The sequence below is a fragment of the Coregonus clupeaformis genome, unplaced genomic scaffold (assembly GCF_020615455.1).
Source record: "Coregonus clupeaformis isolate EN_2021a unplaced genomic scaffold, ASM2061545v1 scaf0238, whole genome shotgun sequence".
Lineage (NCBI taxonomy): Eukaryota > Metazoa > Chordata > Actinopteri > Salmoniformes > Salmonidae > Coregonus > Coregonus clupeaformis.
The window spans coordinates 53,952-66,882 of record NW_025533693.1 but is presented as its reverse complement, the minus strand read 5'-3'; the positions used below and the strand labels follow the sequence as shown (position 1 = coordinate 66,882).

At 41.4% G+C, this 12,931-nt stretch overlaps 1 protein-coding gene across 3 annotated transcripts in view; it reads left to right on the top strand.

The window, feature by feature from the left end:
- The window catches only part of LOC121557679 (anoctamin-1), a 52,781-nt gene extending 44,829 nt beyond the window's left edge, over positions 1–7,952 (top strand). For all 3 annotated transcript variants that reach the window (XM_041871183.2, XM_041871181.2, XM_041871182.2), the window contains 8 exons: positions 55–112; positions 503–603; positions 800–942; positions 2,712–2,864; positions 3,416–3,468; positions 3,634–3,818; positions 6,954–7,059; positions 7,220–7,952. In XM_041871183.2, the coding sequence (XP_041727117.1) occupies positions 55–112; positions 503–603; positions 800–942; positions 2,712–2,864; positions 3,416–3,468; positions 3,634–3,818; positions 6,954–7,059; positions 7,220–7,432 (1,012 nt within the window). In that variant the 3' untranslated portion in view covers positions 7,433–7,952. The remainder of the gene's footprint in view (positions 1–54; positions 113–502; positions 604–799; positions 943–2,711; positions 2,865–3,415; positions 3,469–3,633; positions 3,819–6,953; positions 7,060–7,219) is intronic.
- Positions 7,953–12,931: the final 4,979 nt, after the last annotated feature.

Here is a 12,931-nt window from a genome sequence, read left to right as displayed (position 1 = left end):
TTACAGATACAGTGGCCAATGAATGTTACCTTTTTTCAACCTGAATGTCCACAGAATGGTTGGGCGTCCTGGGGACTATGTGTATGTTATCGGGTCATACAGGATGGAGGAGGTAATCAACTGTGTTCATCTTTATTATTTATTTTTAAACATTGACCAGAATGCTGACCAAAAAATTATAAATCCTTCATGACGCAATGCTGGATAATCAATGAAAATATTACCATATGCTGTAATGGTTATAACCCTCCCTTGTTTACAAAATAACAGGGGAAAGATCCGTTATAGGTATCCCAGGGCAGTCATATAGGTTCCAGGCCTGGTGCCCTTGAGCCCTATCCTAAAGACAGTTGGCATTGTAGATAACATCAAAGCTAACCAACCTATCAGAGAAAACAGAAGTATAACAATTATAGGCTAGCCCTTCCAACCTGTTAGATTGAGATTACCTCTGTTATCTGTGTGTCTGACTGGTTTGACTGCTGTCTCGTCTGCACACCAGTGTGCCCACGCAGGTTGCCTGATGGAGCTGTGTATTCAGCTCTGCATCACCATGCTGGGCAAACAGCTCATCCAGAACAACCTGTTTGAAATCGGCATCCCGTAAGTACAGTACAGAACAGGCGCCAAACTGTCTGGATGAAACTAGGACATAATCACACACGCACCCACTCACTCTCACACACACACACACATGCATGCAGGCACACACACACACACGCAAGCACACAAGCATTAAAATAAAGATGCTCAGGGCTAGACTCATATTAATACCATTTATTTTCTCTGCTCACTACAGTAAAATAAAGAAGCTGATCAGGCGTCGGAGGTCTGAAATGGACTCTCAGCAGCAGGAGGACTATAACATGACCCTACAGCGCCATGAGAAGGACCACTTCCTGGGTCCCTTTGTGGGCCTCAGCCCAGAGTACATGGAGATGAGTGAGTCATATGTCAGTCTGTCTCTCTGCACATCATGTAAAGCTCCTGACAGCTTACTGAGGATCAGCCGCCCTCAGCCCACCCTATTCCAAATGCTCCTTATCACATGAGACAGAAGGAAAATGAACTACTGCAGTGTGCCGTCAGTAGAGATTTGGAGCAAAGGATCATAGAGATCTTATTCCATTCTAGGGATGTGATAAGCATTGGCATTTCCCTTTTTAAGGTCAACTAATTACTGCCAATTAATTACTTCAAATGTACTGTGCACCACATACTGACCAGTAGTGTGTACATTAGTTGACAAATTATTGGTTTTAAGCTCTTGCTATTGAGGTCAGGTCTTTGTGGGTTTTTTGTGCAGGGATGACAACCATGTTTGTATGAAATTGGCAACTTTGTTAAATGTTATTGATTACTGGAAATAGCAAGCAATAAAATGTTATCCTCAGTAACCACTGCTCTTTACGCAGTAATCCCTTTATCGACAGCATAGCATGACATTTGATTTAATGATAAGAAATGTTATTTCATGCCACTCACAGTATTAGATCCTGATTAGTTGTAAAACCTCTGATGTGGAACCCTTTCTGAAATGCATATTCTCTGCATGAGATAATATTCAGTGGAGAAGCAGAGAACCGTTCCGTCTATAATGCCCATGTAATCAGCATAAGTGGATTCAGTTGACCTGATTTTACTTTAGTCCTTATATGTCTTTATCAGTGGCTTCTTTCATAATTGCAGCATCAGACTGAATAACTGGACAATCTCTAAAGCATGTTCATTGAAAAGACACATTGTGTAAGATGGAGATGGGGGAAACCTCAAACATCTGTACATCTGTGCCATAACATACTGATACTACTACAATCTTACTGCTCCCTCTCACTATCTGTGCAGTGGATAAACCTTGAATAATTACTGTATGGAATTCAGTCACAGTGTTTTGAGCTAAAGTGTTTATAATGCAGTTCCATGACCATACCCTGGCACACCACACCATACCGTGATGCATAGACGCCATAAAGAAGGATTGAGGTGATGATTCCAGGGTTAGTTCAATCTGTCTAGTTATTAGTTATACTAGTTATACTGTACAACTTTATCAACTAGAAATGGTTAATCTCCGGGTAGCAGCTATAGAAGCACTGTTAAATTGCTGTGGCATACAGTCCCATCTACACTGACTCAAAGATTCAGTCCATCTTTAGGTTGGTAGGCATGCCTGTTTAAGTGGCTTTTTCAAGGGTACTCAACTGAAAACCAGCTAGAATTAATATATGGATGCAGCAGACATGAAACCTGCACACAGGCACAAAAGGCCAGAGTGTTTGAACCCATTCAGACTGTGAAGTGGGCCTTTTTTTTGTTGTTGCTTGAATCTCTGCAAGTTTTACCCAGTACATTTCAGTAAGGTTTCTGACTGTGGCCATCTGAAAGCAAGTGCAGAAACATGGTGTGTCCTCATTCCACCATCTGATTCATTTTTGCTAAGACATGTTCATCTCTCATGTGTTCTCTTTGTAGTATGTACTGTGAATTTAAATGTAAAAAATGTAAAAGGTTATCTAGCATAGTCTGGTATTAGAAGGAGATGATTATAGGCTTCATTTCAGACATGCTCTGTGCTCCTCTTTACAACTTCCCTCTATACCCGTGCTCCAGTTATCTAATTTGAGATCTAGTCTACCCAGCATGCTTTGTGTTGATCTCCTTGTGGTTATAATGTCCATTTGAATATATCAGTTTTGTTTTTTAACTCGCAGTCATCCAGTTTGGGATGGTGACCCTGTTTGTGGCCTCCTTTCCCTTGGCGCCACTCTTTGCTCTGCTCAATAACATCATCGAGATCCGTCTGGATGCTAAGAAGTTTGTCACAGAGGTCAGGAGGCCCATCGCAGCCAGAGCAAAAGACATTGGTAAGTTTCCATCTACACACTTTAACAGCACTGGTCTATTGATGCTATAATAAAAGGGACTTTTTTTACCTAATTTCTTCGACTTTTCAAATTGAATTTGACTTAATTGGAGATTCCCAGGATTGACCCTACATGATAGATACTAAATTGAAATAGGTAGCAGGAGTTTCCCATCTGAAAACACAGGTCCCTCACAAATGTTTTGGTCTTGTTTGTGTGATTACGTCATTGAGTCAGTCTCTGACATTGACCAAATACTGTGGCTATTTGGTTTGAATGCAATACATTTTTATCATAAAATAATGCAGTAAAATCTAATGATCCTTAAACCCCTTATCATTATATCCATTCAGTGGGATATACATTTATTTTTGTTTATGTTTTTCTGGCGGTGCACATTTATGGTGTGACCATTGTACATTTCTTTTAACCAATGAATCAACCATTGCATCTACCATTTTTTATTAAAGTAGGTACATGTTATAAAGCCCACTTGTCTACCCAGTTATTGGTGTTTTGGGCATATCTCCATATCTTATTTTTTCTCTCAGGCATCTGGTATAATCTTCTGAGAGGGCTCAGCAAAGTAGCAGTCATTGTAAATGTAAGTGCATACCTTCACATTAATAAAAACATTTAAAGTGCTCATTATTTCCAGGTCTGTCATCAAGATTATACTATGTTGACATTTTGTAATTTGCATTAGTGGACATTTTAAGATAATTTTGCTCATAACACCTCTCCCCTCTCCTCTGTCTGCTCTCTCCAGGCGTTTGTGATTTCCTTTACGTCTGACTTCATCCCTCGACTAGTCTACCAGTACATGTACAGCCCTGATGGCTCCATGCATGGCTTTGTCAACCACACTCTGTCCTACTTCAACGTCAGTGACTTCCAGCCTGGCACTGCTCCTCTGCAGCCAATGCACCTGGGGTATGAAGTGCAGATATGCAGGTAAGACAATCCAAATATTATTGCCCCCCACGATGAAATCGGGAAGGGGACTATGAATCTGTCTCCGTCCATACGTGTGTGCGTACGTACATACGTCACACACGATATCTCAGACACCACTGGCCCAATTTTGACGAAACTTGGGTGAATGATGTCTTGCCATAGAGGTCCGACATTTACACAATTACACTGATTGGCCAGATGGTGGCGCTATAATAAGCGATTGAAAATGACAGCTTTGAAAGGTCACGCTCCTCACTCTGTTTGACATAATGTCATGAAATTCGCTACATAGGTCCCCCTCTTCACAAGGAACAATTTTGCCTCAGCGACCTGTAAGATCCACCATGATGGATTCTCCGCCATTTTGAATGAAAAACACTAAAAACGCTACTCCTCTGGCACTGTATGATCGATCTGCATGAAACTTGCATGAAAGATCTCAACGCAATATTTTCCAGACTTAGTAATTAAAACAACATGGCCGCTATTGACCAAAGCTAACGGTAATTTACCAAAGTAACCGGAGTCTTCAATAATTTGGGCAATTTAACAGAATCTATGGCAATCTATGGTAACTTTTGTCATTTCTACTTGAATAACTTTATTATTTTTATATGTGTCCATATTGTCAATGAGTTTCTATTAGATAAACCATATGGTTCAAGAGAAAAATTGCCTAATTAATCTCAAAAGCATCTAATCAACAATGGCATTATTTTCAATGAACTCTGCAACTCTTCCAACTATTGACTTTTTTCACAACTGTCACCAGTTTGTCGACAAAACATTGACAACAAATGCACTACATGACCAAAATGTCGAACATCTCATTCCAAGATCATGGGCATTAATATGGAGTTGGTCCCCGCTTTGCTGCTATAACAGCCTCCACTCTTCTGGGAAGGCTTTCCACTAGATGTTGGAACATTGCTGCGGGCACTTGCTTCCATTCAGCCACAAGCGCATTAGTGAGGTCGGGCACTGGTGTTGGGCGATTAGGCCTGGCTCGCAGTCGGCATTCCAATTCATCCCAAAGGTGTTCGATGGGGTTGAGGTCAGGGCTCTGTGCAGGCCAGTCAAGTTCTTCCACAGCGCTCGACAAACAATTTCTGTATGGACCGCGCTTTCATGCTGAAACAGGAAAGGGCCTTCCCCAAACTGTTGCCACAAAGTTGGAAGCACAGAATCGTCTATAATGTAATTGTATGCTGTAGCGTTAAGATTTCCCTTCACTGGAACTAAGGGGCATAGCCTGAACCATGAAAAACAGCCCCAGACCATTATTCCTCATCCACTAAACTTTACAGTTTCGGGCAGGTAGCGTTCTCCTGGCATCCGCCAAACCCAGATTTGTCAGTCGGACTGCCAGATGGTGATGCGTGATTCATCACTCCAGAGAACGCGTTTCCACTGCTCCAGAGTCCAATGACGGCGAGGTTTACACCACTCCAGCCGATGCTTGGCATTGCACATGGTGATCTTAGGCTTGTGTGCGGCTGCTCGGCCATGGAAACCCATTTCATGAAGCTCCGATGAACAGTTATTGTGCTGACATTGCTTCCAGAGGCAGTTTGAAACTTGGAAAGTGAGTGTTGCAACCGAGGACAGACAATTTTTACGCGCTTCAGCACACGGCGGTCCCGTTCTGTGAGCTTGTGAGACCTACCACTTTGTGGCTGAGCCGTTGTTGCTCCTAGACGTTTCCACTTCACAATAACACCACTTACAGTTGACCGGGGCAGCTCTAGCAGGGCAGAAATTTGACAAACTGACTTGTTGGAACGGTTGCATCCTATGACGGTGCCACGTTGAAAGTCACTGAGCTCTTCAGTAAGGCCATTCTACTGCCAATGTTTGTCTATGGAGATTGCATGGCTGTGTGCTCGATTTTATACACCTGTCAGCAACAGGTGTGGCTGAAGTAGCCGAATCCACTAATTTGAAGGTGTCCACATAAGTTTGTATATATAGTGTACATATTGACATAGTAAAATAAATAAAATGTATAATAAAAAGGGATCATGCTGAAACCCTCATATTAAACACCAATGGTATTCACTAAGTTGATGGTTTAGGATAATGTTTTACAGCTTTGTCATTCTATTATTGTTTTTCATTATTTCAAATATTTTACATGTGATAAGGCCCCACAGAGGGCCAAATGTAATTACAGACACCTGTAATAATCTGTCTTGTGATGGATTACATAAATTCCTTGAAAGATACAACAATTCAAAGATACAACAATCCTTGAAAGATACAACAAAAGAAACCGTCTCAGGGAAGCTCATTTGCGTGCTCGTAGTCCTCGCCAGGGCCTTGACCTGACTGCAGTTCAGCGTCGTAACCGACTTCAGTGGGCAAATGCTCACCTTCGATGGCCACTGGCACGCTGCAGAAGTGTGCTCTTCACGGATGAATCCCAGTTTCAACTGTACCGGGCAGATGGCAGACAGTGTGTATGGCGTCGTGTGGGCGAGCGGTTTGCTGATGTCAACGTTGTGAGCAGAGTGCCCCATGGTGGCGGTGGGGTTATGGTATGGGCAGGCATAAGCTACGGACAATGAACACAATTGCATTTTATCTATGGCAATTTGAATGCACAGAGAGACCGTGACGAGATCCTGAGGCCCATTGTTGTGCCATTCATCCGCCGCCATCAACTCATGTTTCAGCATGATAATACACGGCCCCATGTCGCAAGGACCTGTACACCATTCCTGGAAGATGAAAATGTCCCAGTTCTTCCATGGCCTGCATACTCACCAGACATGTCACCCATTGAGCTTGTTTGGGATGCTCTGGACCGACGTGTACGACAGCGTGTTTACAGTTCCCGCCAATATCCAGCAACTTCACTGACTCAACCGAATCCATTCGTCTCCACTCGACTCTCAGTTGCGCGACATACATCATCAATTTGGGCACCAGGTGTGTCCGAATAGCCTCTCCCGTTTGAATTGTTGCCACTAATTGGCCCAAGTGGGAGCGCTGCATCTTTGGTGGGGGACGACACTGTGCCTTGTTTCAAATAGGTGTTACATCATGAGAATGTGTGTGAAGTCTATCATACTGGTTGGATGCGTTGTCATTTTATATTAAATAATTTAGCCAATTCTATCCCCACTCCAGATACAAGGACTACAGAGAGACACCATGGTCCAACACCCCCTATGACCTCTCCAAGGAGTTCTGGGCTATACTGGCTTGCCGGCTGGCCTTTGTCATTGTATTTCAGGTCAGATGCCTACACAAAAACAAACATATGAGTCATTGAGGGTTCAATCTTTTTATGCTGAAAGCATTTTGTCATATCCTTTTGAATGACTGTTTTTGGAATTTTATTGAAGGTATTGTGAAAGAAATGCCTCAATCTATACCATCTTTTCTCCTTCTAGAATGTGGTGATGCTGATGAGTGACTTTGTTGACTGGCTGATCCCAGACATCCCCAAGGACATCAGTCTGCAGATCCACAAGGAGAAGCTCCTCATGGTGGAGCTCTTCATGAAGGAGGAAGAGGGCAAGAAGCTCCTCCGAGACAACCACACCAACCAAAGTCCTCTTCAGCCCCGCTCTCGCCCTGCTTCGCATACACCTTCTAACTGCTAGTGCCCTGGTGGGTGGCTCCATCTGCCCATTCATCTGGTCTGGTCAAAAACCTTCAGCCCCTCTGTCTGGACTTGGACACTCCACACACACAGCGGCCTACTCAAGAAAAGAGGGAGGCAGTTATTGGCAGGCTTCTGCACCTGCACCCCTTCTGACTTGTAGCAAGTCATTGCCCATCTTTTTGGTGAACCAGGTATCAGGCAGAAGGCTCAGAGGGCTTTTTTTCTCTTTTGCACAAGAATAATACAATGCAGGAAAACATGTAGATCTTTTATGAATATGCAATTTTGCTAGCTAATGTTTTTATTTTGTAACTTTTGCCTTTTTAAGACACTGAGATCAGGTAAAGGAGCTTGCCATTCTGCCTGTTTACCATGCCAATTTTCCCTTATGTCATGTTTTTTATGTCCTGTTTGTTATTATACTAATTCATATCTATCATGAGCTAGGTTTCCATCCAATTCGCTTAGATTTTCATGTGAATATTCTAAAATCTGCATAAAAACAATATGCACATTTTCCCACCAGAGATGTTTCCATCAAATTGACATGTTGCAGATAAAAGTATGCGCATGATGACATAGTGCACATAAAAATACCTTTTGCGGTTAAATTCCCACCTACCGAAAACATTTTTTTTGCCTACAAGTTAAAGGTTTCCATCACATTTTCAACTCTACTGATGGTTTTCTCACAAAAAAAAGTTGTGTTATATCAGAGGCGCAACTTTGGTTTTAGAAGTGGGGGGGACATGATTTTTTTTTAATCCAGTCGGATAAACACTCCAAACAGCCTACCCGACCGCTCGGAGGCGTCCGCATGATCATAAAGCACACCGTTGTCTAGTTTTGGATCACATTACAATGATAAAACTGGGGGGGACAAAAATGCAGTTTCAGAATGTGGGGGGGACATCACCTTGCACTTTCACTACCATATAAAGTTCATCATAATTGATTTAATCTGTAGCCTAATAAACTGCATGCTTTCCCGACGAGTCGTAGTGGCAGGACCACACAACATTTCATCGCGTGACTCCAAGTTTACTTCGATATGATGGTTATTCCACCAATACTTTACACAAAAAGAACCCACCTTGTCTATCGTATTCTGTTTCCATTAGGCCTGTCATGACATTTTTTGACATGTACTTTACTGGCATAAAAAGGTTGGATGGAAGCCTGGTTACAGAGACTTTATAATAGTAACGTTGTGAATAAAATTCGAACAATGCTCTGTCAAACATTTAGACAGGGGGACAGTGGCCTACATTTTTGTTTCATAAGAACAAAGCACAAATTCTTTTTAAGGAGTTTATTTTCTGATTAACTGAAACTTGAATGGATCCCAAGCACATACAACTATTTCAAGGAGAGGAAGAAGGTATTTTGTCAGCTCATTTTGTATATCATTTGTAAGTAAACTATATACTTTAATGCATATCCAGTCAATAGTGAATCCTATCAATATACACAGTCTACAAAACATTAGGAACACCGTCCTAAAGTTGCACCCCCTTTTGCCCTCAGAATAGCCTCAATTCATCAGGATATGGACTCTACAAGGTGTCGAAAGCGTTCCACAGGGTTGCTGGCCCATGTTGATTCCAATGCTTCCCAAAGTTGTGTCAAATTGGCTGGATGTCCTTTGGGTGGTGGACCATTCTTGATTCACACGGGAAACTTTGAGCGTGAAAAAACCCAGCAGCGTTGCAGTTCTTGACACACTCAAACTGGTGCGCCTGGCACTTACTACCATACCCCGTTCAAAGGCACTTAAATCTATTGTTTTGCCCGTTCACCCTCTGAATGGCACACATAAACAATCCATGTCTCAATTGTCTCAAGTCAAATTATTTAACCTGTCTACTCCCATTCATCTACACTGATTGAAGTGGATTTAACAGGTAACATCAATAAGGGATCATAGCTTTCACCTGGATTCACCTGGTCAGTCTAGGAGAAACTTTCATAAAACATTTCTTGACACAAGTAAAACAACATAATTAAAAGTATTTTTACAGAAACTGTTTTATTTTTATTTTTGATCAAACCAAGGCCATATTTACAAATGAAGCACAAAAATATATATATATATCCTTTGTGGTACCATGTCCTGTTTTGCTTGTTTGTGACAACTGTTTTTTATACAGTAGCATCTGTAATTATGTGTCTGTGTTTAGGAATGTGACAGACCTTTTGATTTAGTCCCTTTTTTGTGACATAAGACTTCTGTTCAAACAGAAAAAAAATGTAGATACTTCACTTCAATGGAATGACATGGAACCTGCCCCCAGACTGTTGGAATGTATTACATTATTCACAATTAACAATTATGATATTTTATATTTTCAATGATATGTAGGATATTTAACTGTCTTAAACTTCTATTTTGTGTGTATCAACATCGACCTCTCGCAATATAATATGTTTGGAATATTACATTACTCCTGGATGCATACCCAGGTGTTTGTACTTTGATACTGATTATATGAGATGTCTTTCATTTTGCTTATAGAAAGAACTCTGATGTCCATTAACATAGTCTAAAATGTATTTGTTAGGACACTGCAGAATATTGCATCACCTCATATTTTAATTTCTGATGCAAGGACATGTACTTGTTTGTTTTTTCCAACTACTAATCGACTTAATATTGTATGTTCACTGTATGACTTATAGGCCTATGCTGAATGGCAACCACAATACCTTGCTTTTGATCTAGTGGCATCTTATTCCCAACTGATCCTTTGGATATTTCAATCCTTGATATTCATCTTGATATAGATTAACTAGAGCAGTAGAGAAAAACTTGGTGTTTAAATATTTACCTGAATTGTACAGCAACATTACAACTATATTTGATTAGGATAGTACTACAGGGATTATATTTCCACTAGAGGTCTCTTGTCAGCCTAAAGTAAAGATTTTTGGATATTTGAATTACAATAAAATAATACAAGTCATGAGAAGTGTATATGTATGTGTGTCATGTGTTCTTTATAGAATTGATGTCTACTGTTAGCAATACAATACATTGTTTTCTCCCTGAACATGGAACAAAAGCGCCCCCAGTGTTAATCAAAAGCGAAACATTGGCAAGAGCTGTCGTGTGTGTGTGTGTGTGTGTGTGCTATTGTAGCTGGAAACTGCTGATTTTTAATGGAATATCTACATAGGCGTACAGAGGCCCATTATCAGAAACCATCAGTCCTGTGTTCCAATGGCATGTTGTGTTTGCTAATCCAAGTTTATCATTTTAAAAGGCTAATTGATCATTAGAAAACCCTTTTGCAATTATGTTAGCACAGCTGAAAACTGTTGTGCTGATTAAAGAAGCAATAAAACTGCCTTCTTGAGACTAGTTGAGTATCTGAAGCTCAGCAATTGTGGGTTCGATTACAGGCTCAAAATGGCCAGAAACAAATTACGTTATTCTGAAACTCGTCAGTCTATTCTTGTTCTGAGAAATGAAGGCTATTCCATGCGAGAAATTGCCAAGAAACTGAAGATCTCATCAACGCTGTGTACTACTCCCTTCACAGAACAGTTCAAACTGGCTCTAACCAGAATAGAAAGAGGAGTGGGAGGAGCAAGAGGACAAATACATTAAAGTGTCTAGTTTGAGAAACAGAAGAAAAGTAAAAGCCATATCTCAGACTGCCCATCTTAATCTTTTATTTTTATTGACCAGTCTGAGATATGGCTTTTTCTTTGCAACTCTGCCTAGAAGGTTAGCATCCCGGAGTCGCCTCTTCACTGTTGACGTTGAGACTGGTGTTTTGCGGGTACTATTTAATGAAGCTGCCAGTTGAGGACCTGTGAGGCGTCTGTTTCTCAAACTAGACACTCTAATGTATTTGTCCTCTTGCGCAGTTGTGCACCGGGGCCTCCCACTCCTCTTTCTATTCTGTTTAGATCCAGTTTGTGCTGTTCTGTGAAGGGAATAGTACACAGCGTTGTACAAGATCTTCAGTTTCTTGGCAATTTCTCGCATGGAATAGCCTTCATTTCTCAGAACAAGAATAGACTGACGAGTTTCAGAAGAAAGTTATTTGTTTCTGGCTATTTTGAGCCTGTAATCGAACCCACAATTGCTGATGCTCTAGATACTCAACAAGAAGGCCAGTTTTATTGCTTCTTTAATCACCACAACAGTTTTCAGCTGTGCTAACATAATTGCAAAAGGGTTTTCTAATGATCAATTAGCCTTTTAAAATGTTAAACTTGGATTAGCAAACACAACGTGCCATTGGAACACAGGACTGATGGTTGCTGATAATGGGCCTCTGTACGCCTATGTAGATATTCCATTACAAATCAGCCGTTTCCAGCTACAATAGCCATTTACAACATTAACAATGTCTACACTGTATTTCTGATCAATTTGATGTTATTTTAATGGAACAAAAAATTGCTTTTCTTTTGAAAACAAGGATATTTCTAAGTGACCCCAAACTTTCGAACGGTAGTGTAGATGTAGACATGACTGAGACTAGGAGAGAATGGGGTGAGGACGCGAGAAGGTCTGTGGAGAGATATATAAATAATCTGTTTTATTCATTTTTAAGGACATATACAAATGTTTCAAAGGATCCAGTCAGTGGCTGGGGTGTATATCCCAGATTTTAATGTTGGAGTATGTCAGCGGTTAACTGATTGTGTCAGTGTATAGGGCATAGATGATTGCCATGTTTATAGGTTTGAGATGGGTGGAGGAGGTGAAACCTCGCAGTGGTAATCTGCTCTGATTCGACTGCAGTGTTGAGTAGTGTGAAGACGGGCAAGTCGAATAGGGGAGATGATGGTGCTGTTAATGGGATTGGAGAGGATGGGAGTGGTGGTCATCTTTTGTTGGGTTCCCACCCATGTGGGTGTCGAGGGTAATGAGAAGGCCGATGTGGTGGCTAAGAGTGCTGTGAAGAGAGAGATAGTCCCGCTGGGCCGCAGGGAAGTCAAGGGAAGTCAAGTCCTTGATCCGGGTAAAAGGGCTCGATCCTTGGCAAAGATAGTGGGATGCTATTACTAAGGGGAGGCAATTTTATTGCATGCATCGGTCAGTAAAGGAAGAGGTGGGGAGTATGGGATGTAGGAGAGAGGAAGTTGTGTGGAGTAGACTATGGTTTGGGCATACAGGTTTGAATGCCACATTGTGGATGATCTGGAGACATGAAACAGGTCTGTGTGATGAGTGTTTAGTGGAGGAAACGGTGGAGCATGTGTTGATTATTTTGTGAATTGTATGAAGTAGATAGGGAGAGATTGTGTTAAAGGGTTAGAGAAGCAGGATGGGGTTTGGGTGGTGTAGTGGGGGGAGGAAAGAGGAGGGAAGTGGTGTCTAGGGATCTATTTCACTTTCTTAGAGGAATAGGACTAACGAAGATAATTTAATGTAGTTTGGCCGTGCCTGGCCTCATACTCCAGTACAGTAGGTGGCGGTATATGCACCTTAAAAGTTGGATGCGATCCGCCAACCAAATCCCAAAGAAGAAGAGCTGTC